Below are 13,572 nucleotides of genomic sequence, written 5' to 3' on the forward strand. Positions count from 1 at the left end.
CATTTGTCATGATTTTTGGTTTTTTCTCTAATCTTGTTCAGAAAACATTATCTGACTAAATGTTTCTAAATTCTTCACTTGTATGAACTAATAAAGACAAAATATAAATGAAATAAAATTACTTGAAGAAAGATTGCTGGAACACGGTAAAATCTTAATGGTTGTAATTGAAATTTCTGGAAGGCCTTTGGATAGGAGAAAAATTTAATTTATATGTAAATCTATTTTTGCAAGGGTTAGTGAAAGCCTATGTTTTTCTATTAGAATGTACCTTTCCAGTCAATTGTGGCTTATCAATGTGTGTCATGTTACAGAGAATGGGGCATGTTAGTTTTGTAATGCAAAAAATACTATTTTTCTGTGCACTAACAATTTTCCAACCAGAAGCAAAGTGTTGCAGGCCTGATTCTGCTGACATAATTGACTGTAAATAACTGCTTGGAAATGTAATTTTCTGTATTTATTCAACACACTTGTTAACAGAGACTGAGCCTGTCTTTAAATGTTGTCAAATGGTAGCCTTGTTTCAGCATTTTCTTAAAAATTTATTTTAAAGAAAATGACAGTTTTTAAACTTCTTAGACCCAGGGTGTGACTCACTCTATGCTGCCACTTACAAGTGTTTTGAGGATGACATGTGAATGCAAGACACCTCTGCTGGATGGGTAATGGTCCTTAGATCAGATCTATAGGGAATGAAGTAAGGTAGAACCTGAACTGTGCCCTAGGCTCTTCTGTGAAATGTTTACCCCATTTTCTAAAATCTTTGACAAAGTTTTAATACAATATTTTACTATTTATCTTCAAGTTTGAATACTTATCTATATGGTATATGAAGGAAAGAATAGAATAATACAGTTTTTGCAGTTAAAAAAAACCTAAGTGTGCTGGGTCTTTTGTAATCATTTTCCAAGCTGATGTTCTGAATAATGTGTCTTAATAGGTACTAAATAGAAATTTTTTTATAATTTTTTAACAATGGCAATGTGAAAAGCTATCTTAATGTAGGATAATTTTATGTTAGGTGGCTAGTGAGCCCAAATGATACATCATAATTTTAGAAAGTTATAGTAATTAATGGAATTTTAATAAACCCTGGGATAGGTTTGCAAAGAGAAGTGGAACTGTTCCAGTGCTAAAGTTGAAATTTTGAACATGCAGCTAAATGGAGTGTGCAGCACTATGGCAGGGCTGAGGTTGGGAGAAACGGCAGCATCCCAGGGGCTGCTGGGCTGGAGTTCCAGCACCACTTGTTTAATGCCCTGCTCTGCTAATTATCATCAAATTCATAGGCAGAGCACTGCTGTGAGGCAAGGTGGAGCAACCTCTCTAGTAAGGGTGAATATCAGAGAGCAAGTGTGTGCAGGGATGTAAAAAATACCTGCAAATCAGTGTAGAGGGGCAGCACATCTGCCAGAGCAGGGAGAGGCCAGGGGCCACCAGTGTCACCATGGAGGAGACACTGACCTTCTGAACTGGTTACTCTGAAAGCTCTCAGCCCCTTCACCTCTGAGAACACTCAGATCTTGCCATGTGAGGGTCCCGCTTCCTCGTCATGAACAACTACGTACACACCTTCATCTTCATTCCAGATCACTCCACCTTAGCCAGAGGGAAGGATGGGAAAGGTCTCATGGTGTTTCTTGCCCATGAATTTTTCTAAGTGAGTGAGAAGATTGCTATAAATGTGTGCTTTGATAAAGGAACAGAATTCATCCTGACAACTATGGAAATACTTAGAACTATGATTTCAAACCAGGGTACAAATTGAAGAAGAGCATCAATTTTTTTTCCCTTCCATCTTCTTAGCATTAATTTATGACACTTAATGCAACAAATAGTTACTTTCTCACTGAACAAAGTTGAGGATGTTGAAGTGAATATGGTACTAAAGCAGCATATGAGTAATGAAGGGATATAATCCTAAACTCCATGTTCTTTATGAAAGGCAGTCTGAAGAAAGTTGAATAATATCCCGCCATCCAAAAATCATACTTAGACCATAATAATTGGTTGTGAGAGTGGCTGTACAGTAAATGGTGGTAGGAAGATAAAAAGCTTTAATTTTCATTCTGGTATTTTTTGTTCTGCACCAGTCCAACAACAAAGGGGAAAAATCTCACATTATGACTATAATGCTCTATCACAGTAACTGCATTTATTTACCCACTGTGCTGTGTCTGCTTAAGTACTTCAAAAAGCTGGCTTTGAGCGTACAGCTGCATGTACTGAGCTGGAGTTAAAAGACAATGCATTATTAGAAATGGATTGTCAGACTTTAACCTCTCCTGTTTTCAGTTTTCCATTTCAAAAATGACAGAATAATGATTGTTGTAAGTCAAAGGAAGTTAAGGTATGATGGTTTCCAGTTTGGAATAATTTGTCTATCTGTAGTGGGGCCTGATTGGTTGCACAACAAATCAAAATACCACAATGAAATGGAAAATGAGATGTGTTAGAAGGTTGTGCTGCCTTCTACCTAGGCAGGTTTTGCCAAGCTGTGTGTGATGTGGAATGTGCTGTACACTCCCACTCTGCTCTGCCACAGGCATCCTCCTCTTGGCACTGGGATGCAGCCACTGGCACTAGAAATGTTCGAAATACAGGCACAAGCCTCTGACATTCTTACTTCTGGGTTGCCTGCCTCTGTTTTTCTTCCCCTTCCTTGACATTTTCTGTACCTCACAGCTGATATGCCAGCTTTGCCATTTGCTACAGGTCTCAAAGGGTTCTGTATCTGTGCTTTCTCTCTGCCACTTCTCATGAACTTAACCTTGTGCATGTTGGACTCTGCAGTGTTGTCAGGTCCAGATGCGAGCTTGGGGCTGTGCCACTTGGGCTGCTGCCTTCCCTCTTACACCCACCTTTCTGCTTGTGCTCTGTTGCACTCCTGCAGTGCAAGATTCTGGTTTACTGATCACACCTGCATCTTAGCAAAATAAGCATTGTTTCAAAAGGTCACTTTGTCTAACATTCTTTCCTGCTTCTGAAAATTTTATTTGAAGTACCCTTTCCAGCCATGAATATTTACCTGTCATTTGAAAAAAGGGGAGAGCTTTGTATAATATTCTGACTGAGAACTTCCAAAAACAACCAATTTGGGGTAAGATTTCCTTTCTTGAGCTACCCAGGTTGAACAACAGCTATCAAGTATAAATTATTTGGATAAGTGGAGTTGGAAAAAACAGCAATTAGGTGACTCATGAGAAGCTGTCACAGATGTTGGTATAATATTAGTACCAAGTGTTCCTGAAGTACTGAAAAAATAAAGATATATTTTTTCATTAAAAGAATATGCAAATGTATGTTTGTATATATCTGAAAGTCTACTACAATTATATATATATATGTATGTGCGTATATTTTAATGGAAAATTACATAGAAGAATGTGTGTATATATCAATACATTTATGGTAATGGAGTAGACTTTACACTTTATGTCTAAGTTGGAACCTCTGTAATAAGTAGCACTCCCCTCTTTTACATGATAGCAGTGATTCGTACATTAATCTGGCCAAAGGACAGGGAACAATTGACAGATTTGTATTGCCCTTTTAAAAATGAATCAGAAATGCTTTTTGACGTCTCTTACAAATGGCATTTCAATTGATTAAGGTGAGCAGAGTTGGGCGCTAGAGGATTCTGCACTTATTTAGCTGCCACATTGCTCCAAACAAGTAAGAGCTCTTCATTATTACTTTTTCTATTCTTTTCATGTCACTATGGTAATTGCAGTGCAGTGGTTGCTATAGCAAAAATGATTAATCCTGCACTGTTGTTATCTGTGAGCCAGCAGAGGATTTTTATAAGATCTGCTTGTACTGTCTTTAGAGGAAATCATAGATGTTGTCTAGAATTCTGATAAATACTTGCAAGTATATAGAGAGTTTTAGTAATTGTCACTTAAAGGACTAGGAAAATGTATTTTTAAAGAAATTGAAGGATTTCAATGGGACAATCTGAAAATGAGTGATTTTTTTGGGATGAGATGAATGTGAACCATCTTTCGGACACACAAACCTGCTATTTTCTTGTTAATTTAAAGATTAATGACATACGTTTTTCAAGTAGTGAGTCAGAAATGATTAGCATTGTGCTGATTATACAGTCCATTAATTCATTTCTATAGGAAATTGGTGTCATAATTGCTATTTAACTATGATTGGTTCAGTTGGATAGCGAGATTGATAGATCATCCGTTGGTATCTGAGATTGTAAAAGTTTGATTAATCAAACTTTTGATTAATCAGTCATTGATTTTGCTTAGTTAGGGCAAAGAACTTTGTTGTGGCCTGTATTTAAATGGGAGTAAAAATAGCTTTTTGAAATCAAACTTCGTCATGGTGTCCTCATAAGTAAATACAGCACAACTCTTCCTTTCTCTTGGTAGCATTTAGTTAACTCAGTCCTTTATTTTTTAGTTACCACTTGGATTTCTTAGCTACTGCCCTTTCCCGTCTCTAATTTAATAAGTTTGCATTCACCCCTACTATGCACACTTGCTTGCTTTTTGACAAAACATGGGTTGGGTTTGTTAAAGTTCTATCAAAGTCTTTTAGAGACTTGAACTCAATTTTTTCTTGTATTTGAAATCCAGTTATCCAACTAATAATCCTAAGAGAATCTTCTCTGTTCTCCCCCCTACCTAGTAATCGAACTACTTCATGTATGTTAACTACTTGTATGACATGTGGTAGTAATTATCACTTTCCTTGTAAGAAATGATAGCTCATTATTGCCAGTTAATTATGTTTAAACAGGATAACATAGTGCCTAACCTTTGGGGGTTTTTCAGCCTTTCACTGCACTGTGCCAAATGCATTTTGTTGAAAGATTTTTATTTAAAGCAGACCTTAATTATCCTGCAGCCGAATATACTTTAAATGCACTGCTTTTCTGCCTGCAGTTGCATTTTGATTTTTTACCTTTTAATTTTGTCTGTCAACTTCATTTTAGCATCTGAATTTCTTTTTTCCTTCAGAATGTTGCATCCTCAGATGCAGTAGCAATGTATCAAAGGGAAATTTTAATGGTACATCTGGTAAATAACCCCTTAAGAAAACCATTCTCCTTTGAGAACTGTGTTGTGAAAATATTTAGTGCTCCTGTAGAAAGGATTCTGTAGGAACCTTAAGGTGCAGGATGACAATACTTCTGTGTGTGAAATGCTCTGCATATGAGGAAAGCTGGGTTTACTGTGATCAGTTTGGATGAAAAAGATATGAAAGTTGATGGAAGTGAAGCCTTCCGAGTGACTTTAGATGTGGAAGAGATTCTTTTAGTACCAGATCCACTTCTGAAACAGCAGTATATAGAGCCATACCAAGTTAACTTGTGTTTTGAGTCCATGAAAGCGTATTTAGGAGCTAAGTCTGTCTTATTTTTTAATTGGTAACCAGTAATGCTCTTCAGTGATGCCTCAGTGTTTTACATGTAGTTCCCAAACTGTGTCCGTTTCTGAGGGGGGGAAATCAGGTTCCCGTATTTCGCCAAGGTCTTTCACATGTGCTGACAAATGCTAGTATCTCCTGGGAAAAAGAATTGCTGTTGCTTCATGTTGATTTTTGTCAAAGGGGCTTGTAAATTAAGAATTACTTTGCTTTCTTCCCAACAATAAAATTGGTGGAGTGCTGCTTGTGTCACTTGTTTATTCATTCCTTGTCGAACAGCTTCATCACAGGATTGAATTCATGGTTGGTGTAAGAGGAGCTCTCGACCTGGGTTGAGCTGACCCAAGGCAGTTATACCAGTGGCTTGCCTTGGTTACTGTTATCCCTTGGTTTGGCAGCACCCAGAGGTTTGTTGCCATGGGAGCTTTGAACATGTGTAATATCACAGAGCTCCAAACGTACAGCAAGGCTTGGGAGTTTGTTTTGAAATGAAACAGGTGAAACAAGCAGCTTTCAGCATAAACTGCAACAGGAGTTTCAGTGATGATTTTGTTTCGTGTGGAAGGGGGGTTCACACTGTATTTAATGCAGTTTCTTTTCCCTGCTTGGATCACATTTGAGGCAGAAGGCCGCACTGTTGGCTCCAGTGCAGCCTGGAAGTCTCTGTGTGCAGTTTGCTGGCATGCTGTGTTTAAGTGCTTCTGTGCAGTGGAGCTGTGAATATGGATTCTTTGGAAGGACTTAAAATCAGAATTGATTTAGTGTGAAGGAGAGGATGATGAGGATTTCTTTAATGTCCACAGTACTTTAAATCATCTGTAAAAGCTCTTGGCATCTGTTTTTTGAAGTTATGATTCACATTTTCTAAAAGCAGCTGACACTGATTGTTTTAGTAATGTGTAATTATCTTAGTAATTTATTATAACTGTCTCTGTCATGACCATCTCATTGAGCACCTAAAGGCACAGAGTGACAAGAGTTCTAATGATTTAATTACTTGAGAAGATAAATTTAAGATAATGAGCTTTCAAACATACCTTTATTTTGTTTGAATATCAAACTCAGTTTTACTTAGTGTAGGCTTCTTGCCTGCGCCAGAAGGGTACTGCTACAGTATAACCCTACAGGGCTTCTTTCTTCTTTATCCTCTTACTGTTCTTCAGAACTGTGAATTAAAGACTCATGAGAGAGGAGAATGAGAACTGGGCAAAGACAAGAGGGAGAGATGTATGAGTGAGAACTTTGTGGTATATGAAGGGTCTTGTTTTTATGTTCAGAATTATGAAAGCTGACTTTCTTAGCCTGTATAGTTACCATATTTCTATTTCACTGAATAGTTAAGGTTGGAAAGGACCTCGACAGATCATCAACTCCAACCCCCAACTTGCTAGAAAACAATTTCTTTTTATTTAACAGAACCATAATAAGTTACCATAATCAGTCTATGATCTCAGAATAACCCCAAAAAGTTGATTCTATTTTTGTTTTTAAAGGAGCAGTAAGTAAGATTACACTGCAGCAGAAGTACAGAGCATTTAAATTAAAAAGGTTTAGATCATACACCCACCAAAAGCTGTCTTGCTCTTCATAGCTACAACTTTATCTTGCTGGATTATGAAACAGTTTTGGAGTGAGTGATCACAGAAGTTGTCATTTCCCCAGGTTCCATTTTCTTTTCAGAGCCCATTTTGGAAAGTACATTGCACAAGCATTAATCTAATAACCCATGAACCTGCTTGTAAAGGAGCACTTTTGTGACACCTTTTTCTATGTTTGTAAAGGAATTTGAACAGTGGGATTGAGAATCTTTTGCCTAGGTTTACTCATGCTACATAAAGTACGAGTGTGTTTGCTTTACAAGCACCTCTCTGATACCTCTGGGTTTGGGAAGAAGTTTGTTGTGTGGAACTCCTTTACCCATTTGCTCTTTGTGAATTCAGTTTAAAATGTGTTCTCAGGCTGCAGTACCTCAGTATTGCTTTTGGAGCAAGCATCTAACAATTCTAATAACATTATGTTGGGTTTAATCTGATTGACAAGATGTTTTCTGCTCTCTCCCATTCAAATTTACTTTTAGAACAGATTGAAAATACTTGAGCTGTGGTTTATGCAAGTGCGAACATTCACAATCAGTGTTAAAGCTCAGCAGTGTCTCTCACAAAACCTCTCTGCAAGGTGTGCTCTCAGGGACCTGCACAGGCAGTGGCTTTGGAGTACTTGGATTGGGCTGCCTGCACTTGGCAAACATGGGCAAAGTATTGGAAAGAAGGCTCTGTATCCATGGTCTTTGTTTGAAATACAGCAAGCAGGCAGTTGTAAGTAATGATTCTCACATGATTCCTAGATGGAATAAGACTTCTAATTTTGTCTTTACATATTTAGACATAACTACAGGTTTGCAGGTGATGAGTACGTGGGACTGTTCTTTTTCTAGCCTGTTCCACTGCCTACAAAACTTGATCTTTACTAACCATGGAGTTATGCTGTATCACAGTCAAGACAGAGTCATGAGTTGAGAACGTGCTCATTAACAGTTGAGTTTCTGTTTCTATGTCAAAGGTGCTCCAAGCTGAGTGGTGCTAGCGCAGACATTTGGAGCCTGGAGTGTCTGGGCACACCTACTGCTACAAATTACATTGAAATTACAAACACAATTTCCACCAGTTTGGACTGAGATTTCATTTTTAAATCCATACAGTGATAGAAAGAGAGACTAGTAGACCCCAGAAACTAAGTGCAGGCTACAGAGGGTCTCCAGAAATAGGTTTCCTAAGTAGACCTAGGCTGAAGGAGATTATTAAAGACATGTTATGCAAGGTATTTTTTATAAATACTTGAAACCAGTGTAGGTCTTAGAGGTTCATCCAGCCATTGTCACCAGTGCATGTTTTGTCACCTGTGAACACCTAATTGCACTGATCAGTTGTGCTAATGATACTCCTTTGAATGTCTGTCTTCCTTTTCCTTTGTGGAGAAATTTGACTTCAAGATCAGAGTTTAAAATTGAAGGATGTTTATTTACATTGAGATTGAAACCAGGCATGAAGATGAGAAGAGTTACTCGGGTCAAAGGTGAATTTGTTGTCATTGAGTTTGAGCTGTTAAGTGAGCAACTGCTGGGGGTGTTTTTTGTGTGGTCTTCAATGTCAGTAGTTTGCATTCCAGCAGGTGCTTCCAAGGTGGAATCATGTAAAGATGAAGAATGAAATACTTGCTTTCAAAACTGGAAAAGCTGCTGCATCGATTTGTTGGTTTCACAGTGTCTTTGAAAAAGCTTCAGAAATGCAGGAAACATTTCTGGTTATAAAAGATGAATCTGTGCATTGTAAGATGTGCTTTAGAAATAAAAACTGGAGAAGAAATAAGATACAATATTATGATAGAGATGAAAAATGTTGGGCTTTTCTTCTTTTGATTTCTACTTTTCTGTAATTTGACTAATTGTGGATTTTCTTAAACTATTTTGCTACAACTCAGAAGATATTCTTGTTTCATTTATGTCCTATTTCCAGCTACATTCTCAATGCTGGAGCTTTACTTGAAGCCTTTTAAGTTCAACATTTGTTCTGTCTGCTCTAAATACTGAATTAATGTTTTTATATCTCATCTTTGTGATCTTTAAATTCAGCTGAGCACAGAGTGTAGAAGAGGAGAATAAAAACCAAACAAACAAAATCCAAGCAAACCAGTCCGGTATCCATAGGATGGATATCTCTGTCTGAAAAACTTTCATGGGGTGGATACAACAATAATTTGAGATATGTGAGCTTAAGAATGGCCTCTCATCTTGTGTTCAAGATGTTTTTTGCCAAAATTTATTTTTAAAATAAATCTTTTTTTCAAATCTGTGCTGTAAATTTTCAACAGATTTTTCTCATATCTTGAACTTTATTTTTTTAACTACTGGATTCTTAAATATATGTTACGCAGAATTGAAGAGAAATTGCAACTGAAAACATGATCCTGTAAAAGAAATTATGTAAATGGGGGTTTATCTTCTGGTCCAAGGAATTGAGGAAACTCTGGCCTTCCAATATAGAATGTATTTTGTAGTATTTTCTTTGCAGGGACAAAGGCTTGTTGCTTGATGCATATTTGCCTTCTATTCATTTGTTGATCATACTGAATTTTTTAATCAAGTCTTAAGCAATTTATCCAGAACACCTGCATCTGTAAGGTGATGGCTACACGTGTAATTATATGCCAGTTCTGTCCTTGCTGTCCTAGGATTGGTTATTCCTCAAAGCTACAAGGGTGTTTTCATCAATGTCCTGCTCCACTCTGAACATTAACTACCCACACCGTCAAACTGAGTTATTGGCATAACAAGATGAATGTTTCCAGTATAAGTAGAATCAAACATTTTATATTCCTCTCTGCTCCATAGCATAATTTAAAATGAGAACATCCTTGTTCTTATCCCTTTCTAAAACAGAGGAAGGTGGTTCTTTGTCCTTGCATGTTACTGAAAATCTTCTAAAATCGCTTCAGATGAAAACTTTTGTAGAAATGCAATTAAAATATTAGGGCTTAACTTACATTTTATATTCAGAAACGTATCTCTGCAACTTAATTCAATTTTAGCAAATCCTTCAATATTCCTATGGTTTATAATTTGCAAATTGAACACTTTTTTCCATTTAAGTTTAGAAAAAAACGGTAGTCCAACAGCATTTTAATCTAGTTCATGTAAGCAAAGATTCAAGACAGTAACATTTTAATTGTTGTTTTTGAATGATGCAGAAGGAAAGCAAACACTTTCAAAAGTTGGTGCTGATTTCAGATGGTCAGATTCAATAGTTGCTATGCTGATTTCTCTCTGTCCAGTGGGAATTCTCTTTCCCATCTCTTTGGATGTGAACTTACTGGATTTCTGTCACCTAGGCTACTTCACATCCTAACTTCTCTATCCTTGAGAACAGAGCTGCCATGAGGATTTTGGAGAGGTTTGGTGGTGAGGTAAAGTAATTCATGAGGCAGATGGGATGTAGGAAGCCACTAGAAGTTTGGCTTTATCACTTGGAGATATTTGGGGAAGTCTGATATTTTCATCACTCCTCCTCCCCTTATAACCCTCCTTTCCATCTCCCAACTTCCTGATGAAATAAGGGAGGGACCCAGAAAATGTAGCTGTGCACAGATATAGATGTAAACACACCCCCAAAAGGAGGTTCAGCTTCATGGAAGTACAAGCTGGCAGGCTGAGAAAGCCTTTCTTACGGTACAGGTAAATTACGACAGGACCTCTAGGCTGTGGCCAGTACTGTACTGAAAAATGAATAAGGGGTTCAGTGACTTTGGCAGATGATCCAGTTTTTGCATATTGGCTAAGGAGATTTCATGAAGCAATTTTTCCACTTGCCTAAATAAGCTGGTTTGGATTTCTGCAAACCCAAGCAATAGGTATGCCTGAAGCCCCTTGATGCCCTGAGCACCTTTGTGGTTCATACAGAAATCCGTTTTGTAGCATGTTCGTAAGCTGCATTTCTGAAACATCAAACCAGTGAAAATGTAATTTATTGTGGGATAGCTGAGCAGCTGTCAGGGAGCCAGGCTGAGAGGATGTTTGTGACTGTAACCTGCAATATTTGATAGATATGAGATAGAATCCAGTAGTGGAAATGATTCAAGTAATTAACGTGCCAGATGAGGACCTCTCTTTATTTCAGTGTTCACAGTGAACAGTGGTTATCTCAGAATGAAATATCCAGCTCCTCAGAACTGTAAGGGCTAAGGGGCAAGTTGAAAGGGTGAATTTTTTTTATTACACTGTGAGCTTTGATTTCATAGCCTGGAAAAGTAGATTACCTGAAGTCTGCCTGAGCTGGGGATACCATCTCTGTGGCAAGCCAGGTTTGGTTGTGGTCGGGATCTTACAGCCGTGGTTGTTGCTGCTGCTTCTTGGTGCTCGTGTTCCACTCCCCCTCTGTGTTCTCCTTCCCAGCCCAGACAGGGAGCTTCCAGTGCTCACCTGGCCCCTGGGAGGGCTGCAAGGTCAGAATGGCAACATAGAGATTTCTCCTGGAGCAGATAATGGACAGTAAATTATTACTTTTTTCCTCACTATATGCTCTGTGTGTCAGAACTCTAGATGCAAATAGTCATTGCTTGTTTAAATATTAAAAGGTCATTATTCTGCTAAAGGTTTTGGAAATACATGGATTAAAGGCACTTAAAGAACATTTCTGAAAACCTGTAATTTACTCAAATTTACCTAATTCTGTAAGCCTGGGATTTATTAGGCATTGTGTTAATCAACTCTCCAGTGTTGTTTTTTGCGTTAAGTACAGATTAAGATATTACATGTAAACTCATGACTCTTCTTAGTCTTGCTGACAGCAGAAGAGTTTAAAACTACTTCAGAAAATTAAGTAAGTTTTTATGGTGGACTTGTAATGGTGGATTTGTATTAAAAGTAATTTTCTTCCCAACTGAACATAGGGATCAATTAAATTACTAAGGACTTACTCTTCTCAGTAAAATTTAAAATTTCCTCAATATTATGGGTCAAGGTAAAAATACAATAGCGAAGGCCATCTTCAAACAAAAGACCCAAATTAGATTATTAGGTTGAGGATTTTGAGTAGGTCTAGTTTATCCCATGTAATTTTTCAGATTTAAAAAAATAGTAAGTTATTCACAGCTGATTATTTCATGTAAACAGGGTTTCTGATTACAGAAACAAAGCTGACAGGCTTTTTTTTTTTCTCTTTGACAGATGGGGATGGACAAAGTGAACATTTATTACCAGTCTGTGAGGATGAAACATGTCAAAGAAGTGCCATCTACCTAACCAAGCTGGGATTGGATCAGGTAATGTGAATTTGAATAGCAAAGACAAAGCAAAATACTGTGCTTTATGAAATTATATGAAATAGAAATTTTTCAGGAAGGAAATGAAACCTCCTCACCTCTAATTATTAAATACGAGGGACTTGTATTTATTCACTTGTGTTCCTTATCTGAAAAAATACGGGTTTAGTGGAAGAGGTTGCAAACCTAGAATTCTTTATAATGGATAATTCTACTCAAGAAAATGATGGACACTCCTGAAGAGTCGCTTTCTTGGTTGCAAAACACTGTATTCAAAGCACCATAACTGTCCCAGCATAAGATGAAAAGCAAGGTTTGTGTTAAGAGTTGGAAAGAAATCTAATTCAAATGATGAGCTTGTTTAGTTTAACTTAGGGTGTTATTTTAGAGTATAAATATATATATATACACACACACATACATCAAGTTGAACCAGCCCACACCTCTTACCCCTAATTTCTACTTTGTTTGTTATTAATGAAGTAAATTTCCAGGTGGTATAGAACACTTTCTTAGGCTGTGTATCTTCAGGGCTGGGTTTCTGTTAAACTGTTGGAGGTTCATTTGTTCATGACACTACTGGCTTTCAGAGACATGGTTTAAGTGTGTGATTGTCTGGTTGAAGTATTTACAGTACCCTGATTTATAATAAAGTTGCAGCATACAGTAAATTAACCAGATGTTTGTTGGATGGCTTAATAAATGTTCTACTAAATTCATATTTAGCGATGTGAACCTAAAGGCCAATGTGACCTATAAAGTGCTTGTAGCTGACAGCAAAACCCACTGTAGGGTACTCAGAGAAAATTACAGTGTGTGCCATACATGTTGCTACCATGATATGAATTACTGATTATTCCCTCACTGAAAAATTGAAAGTTTAATTTTGTGCTGATAGTATACTCTCTGATCTATAATTCGGAATTTATAGCTGAACTTGTTACAGTCTGTAGCCTAAGTTTAGAGCATAGATTTTCTCATTTAAGGAATCAAAATTTATAGAACACAGGCTGTAGCTTACTAGTGAGGAAAATCACTCTGTGTAGGAAAGGAAAGCGCACAGCTCCTAGTCAGTGCAGGAGGAATGACTGGGATGGAGCATGCCATCAGAGTAAGAAAGAGTAACTCTAAATTTGGTACTTTGTATCTTTTAGCTTTCTGAGCTTGGCAGCTCTGTTCTCAGAAGTCACGTTCTGCTGTGCACGCTGTTTGGTTGGTTGTGGTTGCTGGTTTCTTGTTTTGATTTGGATTTTTTTTTTACATTGATCCCCTGTAAACACAGAACACAGACAGTAGATTGTAGCACTGCTGGATGCACAGGGGTACAGCAGAGTTTGAGGTATGGGTCAGAGCCTTTGTACAAAGCAA

At 37.4% G+C, this 13,572-nt stretch overlaps 1 protein-coding gene across 1 annotated transcript in view; it reads left to right on the forward strand.

The window, feature by feature from the left end:
• Positions 1-13,572, forward strand: part of ITFG1 (integrin alpha FG-GAP repeat containing 1) — a 72,115-nt gene that overhangs the window by 23,625 nt on the left and 34,918 nt on the right. Inside the window, exon 9 of the mRNA XM_042027557.1 lies at positions 12,110-12,204. Within this exon, the coding sequence (XP_041883491.1) occupies positions 12,110-12,204 (95 nt within the window). The remainder of the gene's footprint in view (positions 1-12,109; positions 12,205-13,572) is intronic.

Source organism: Corvus kubaryi, unplaced genomic scaffold (assembly GCF_017639235.1).
Source record: "Corvus kubaryi isolate FWS band 111438036 unplaced genomic scaffold, C.kubaryi_AGA036_p1.0 37300, whole genome shotgun sequence".
In the NCBI taxonomy this organism is placed as follows: Eukaryota; Metazoa; Chordata; class Aves; order Passeriformes; family Corvidae; genus Corvus; species Corvus kubaryi.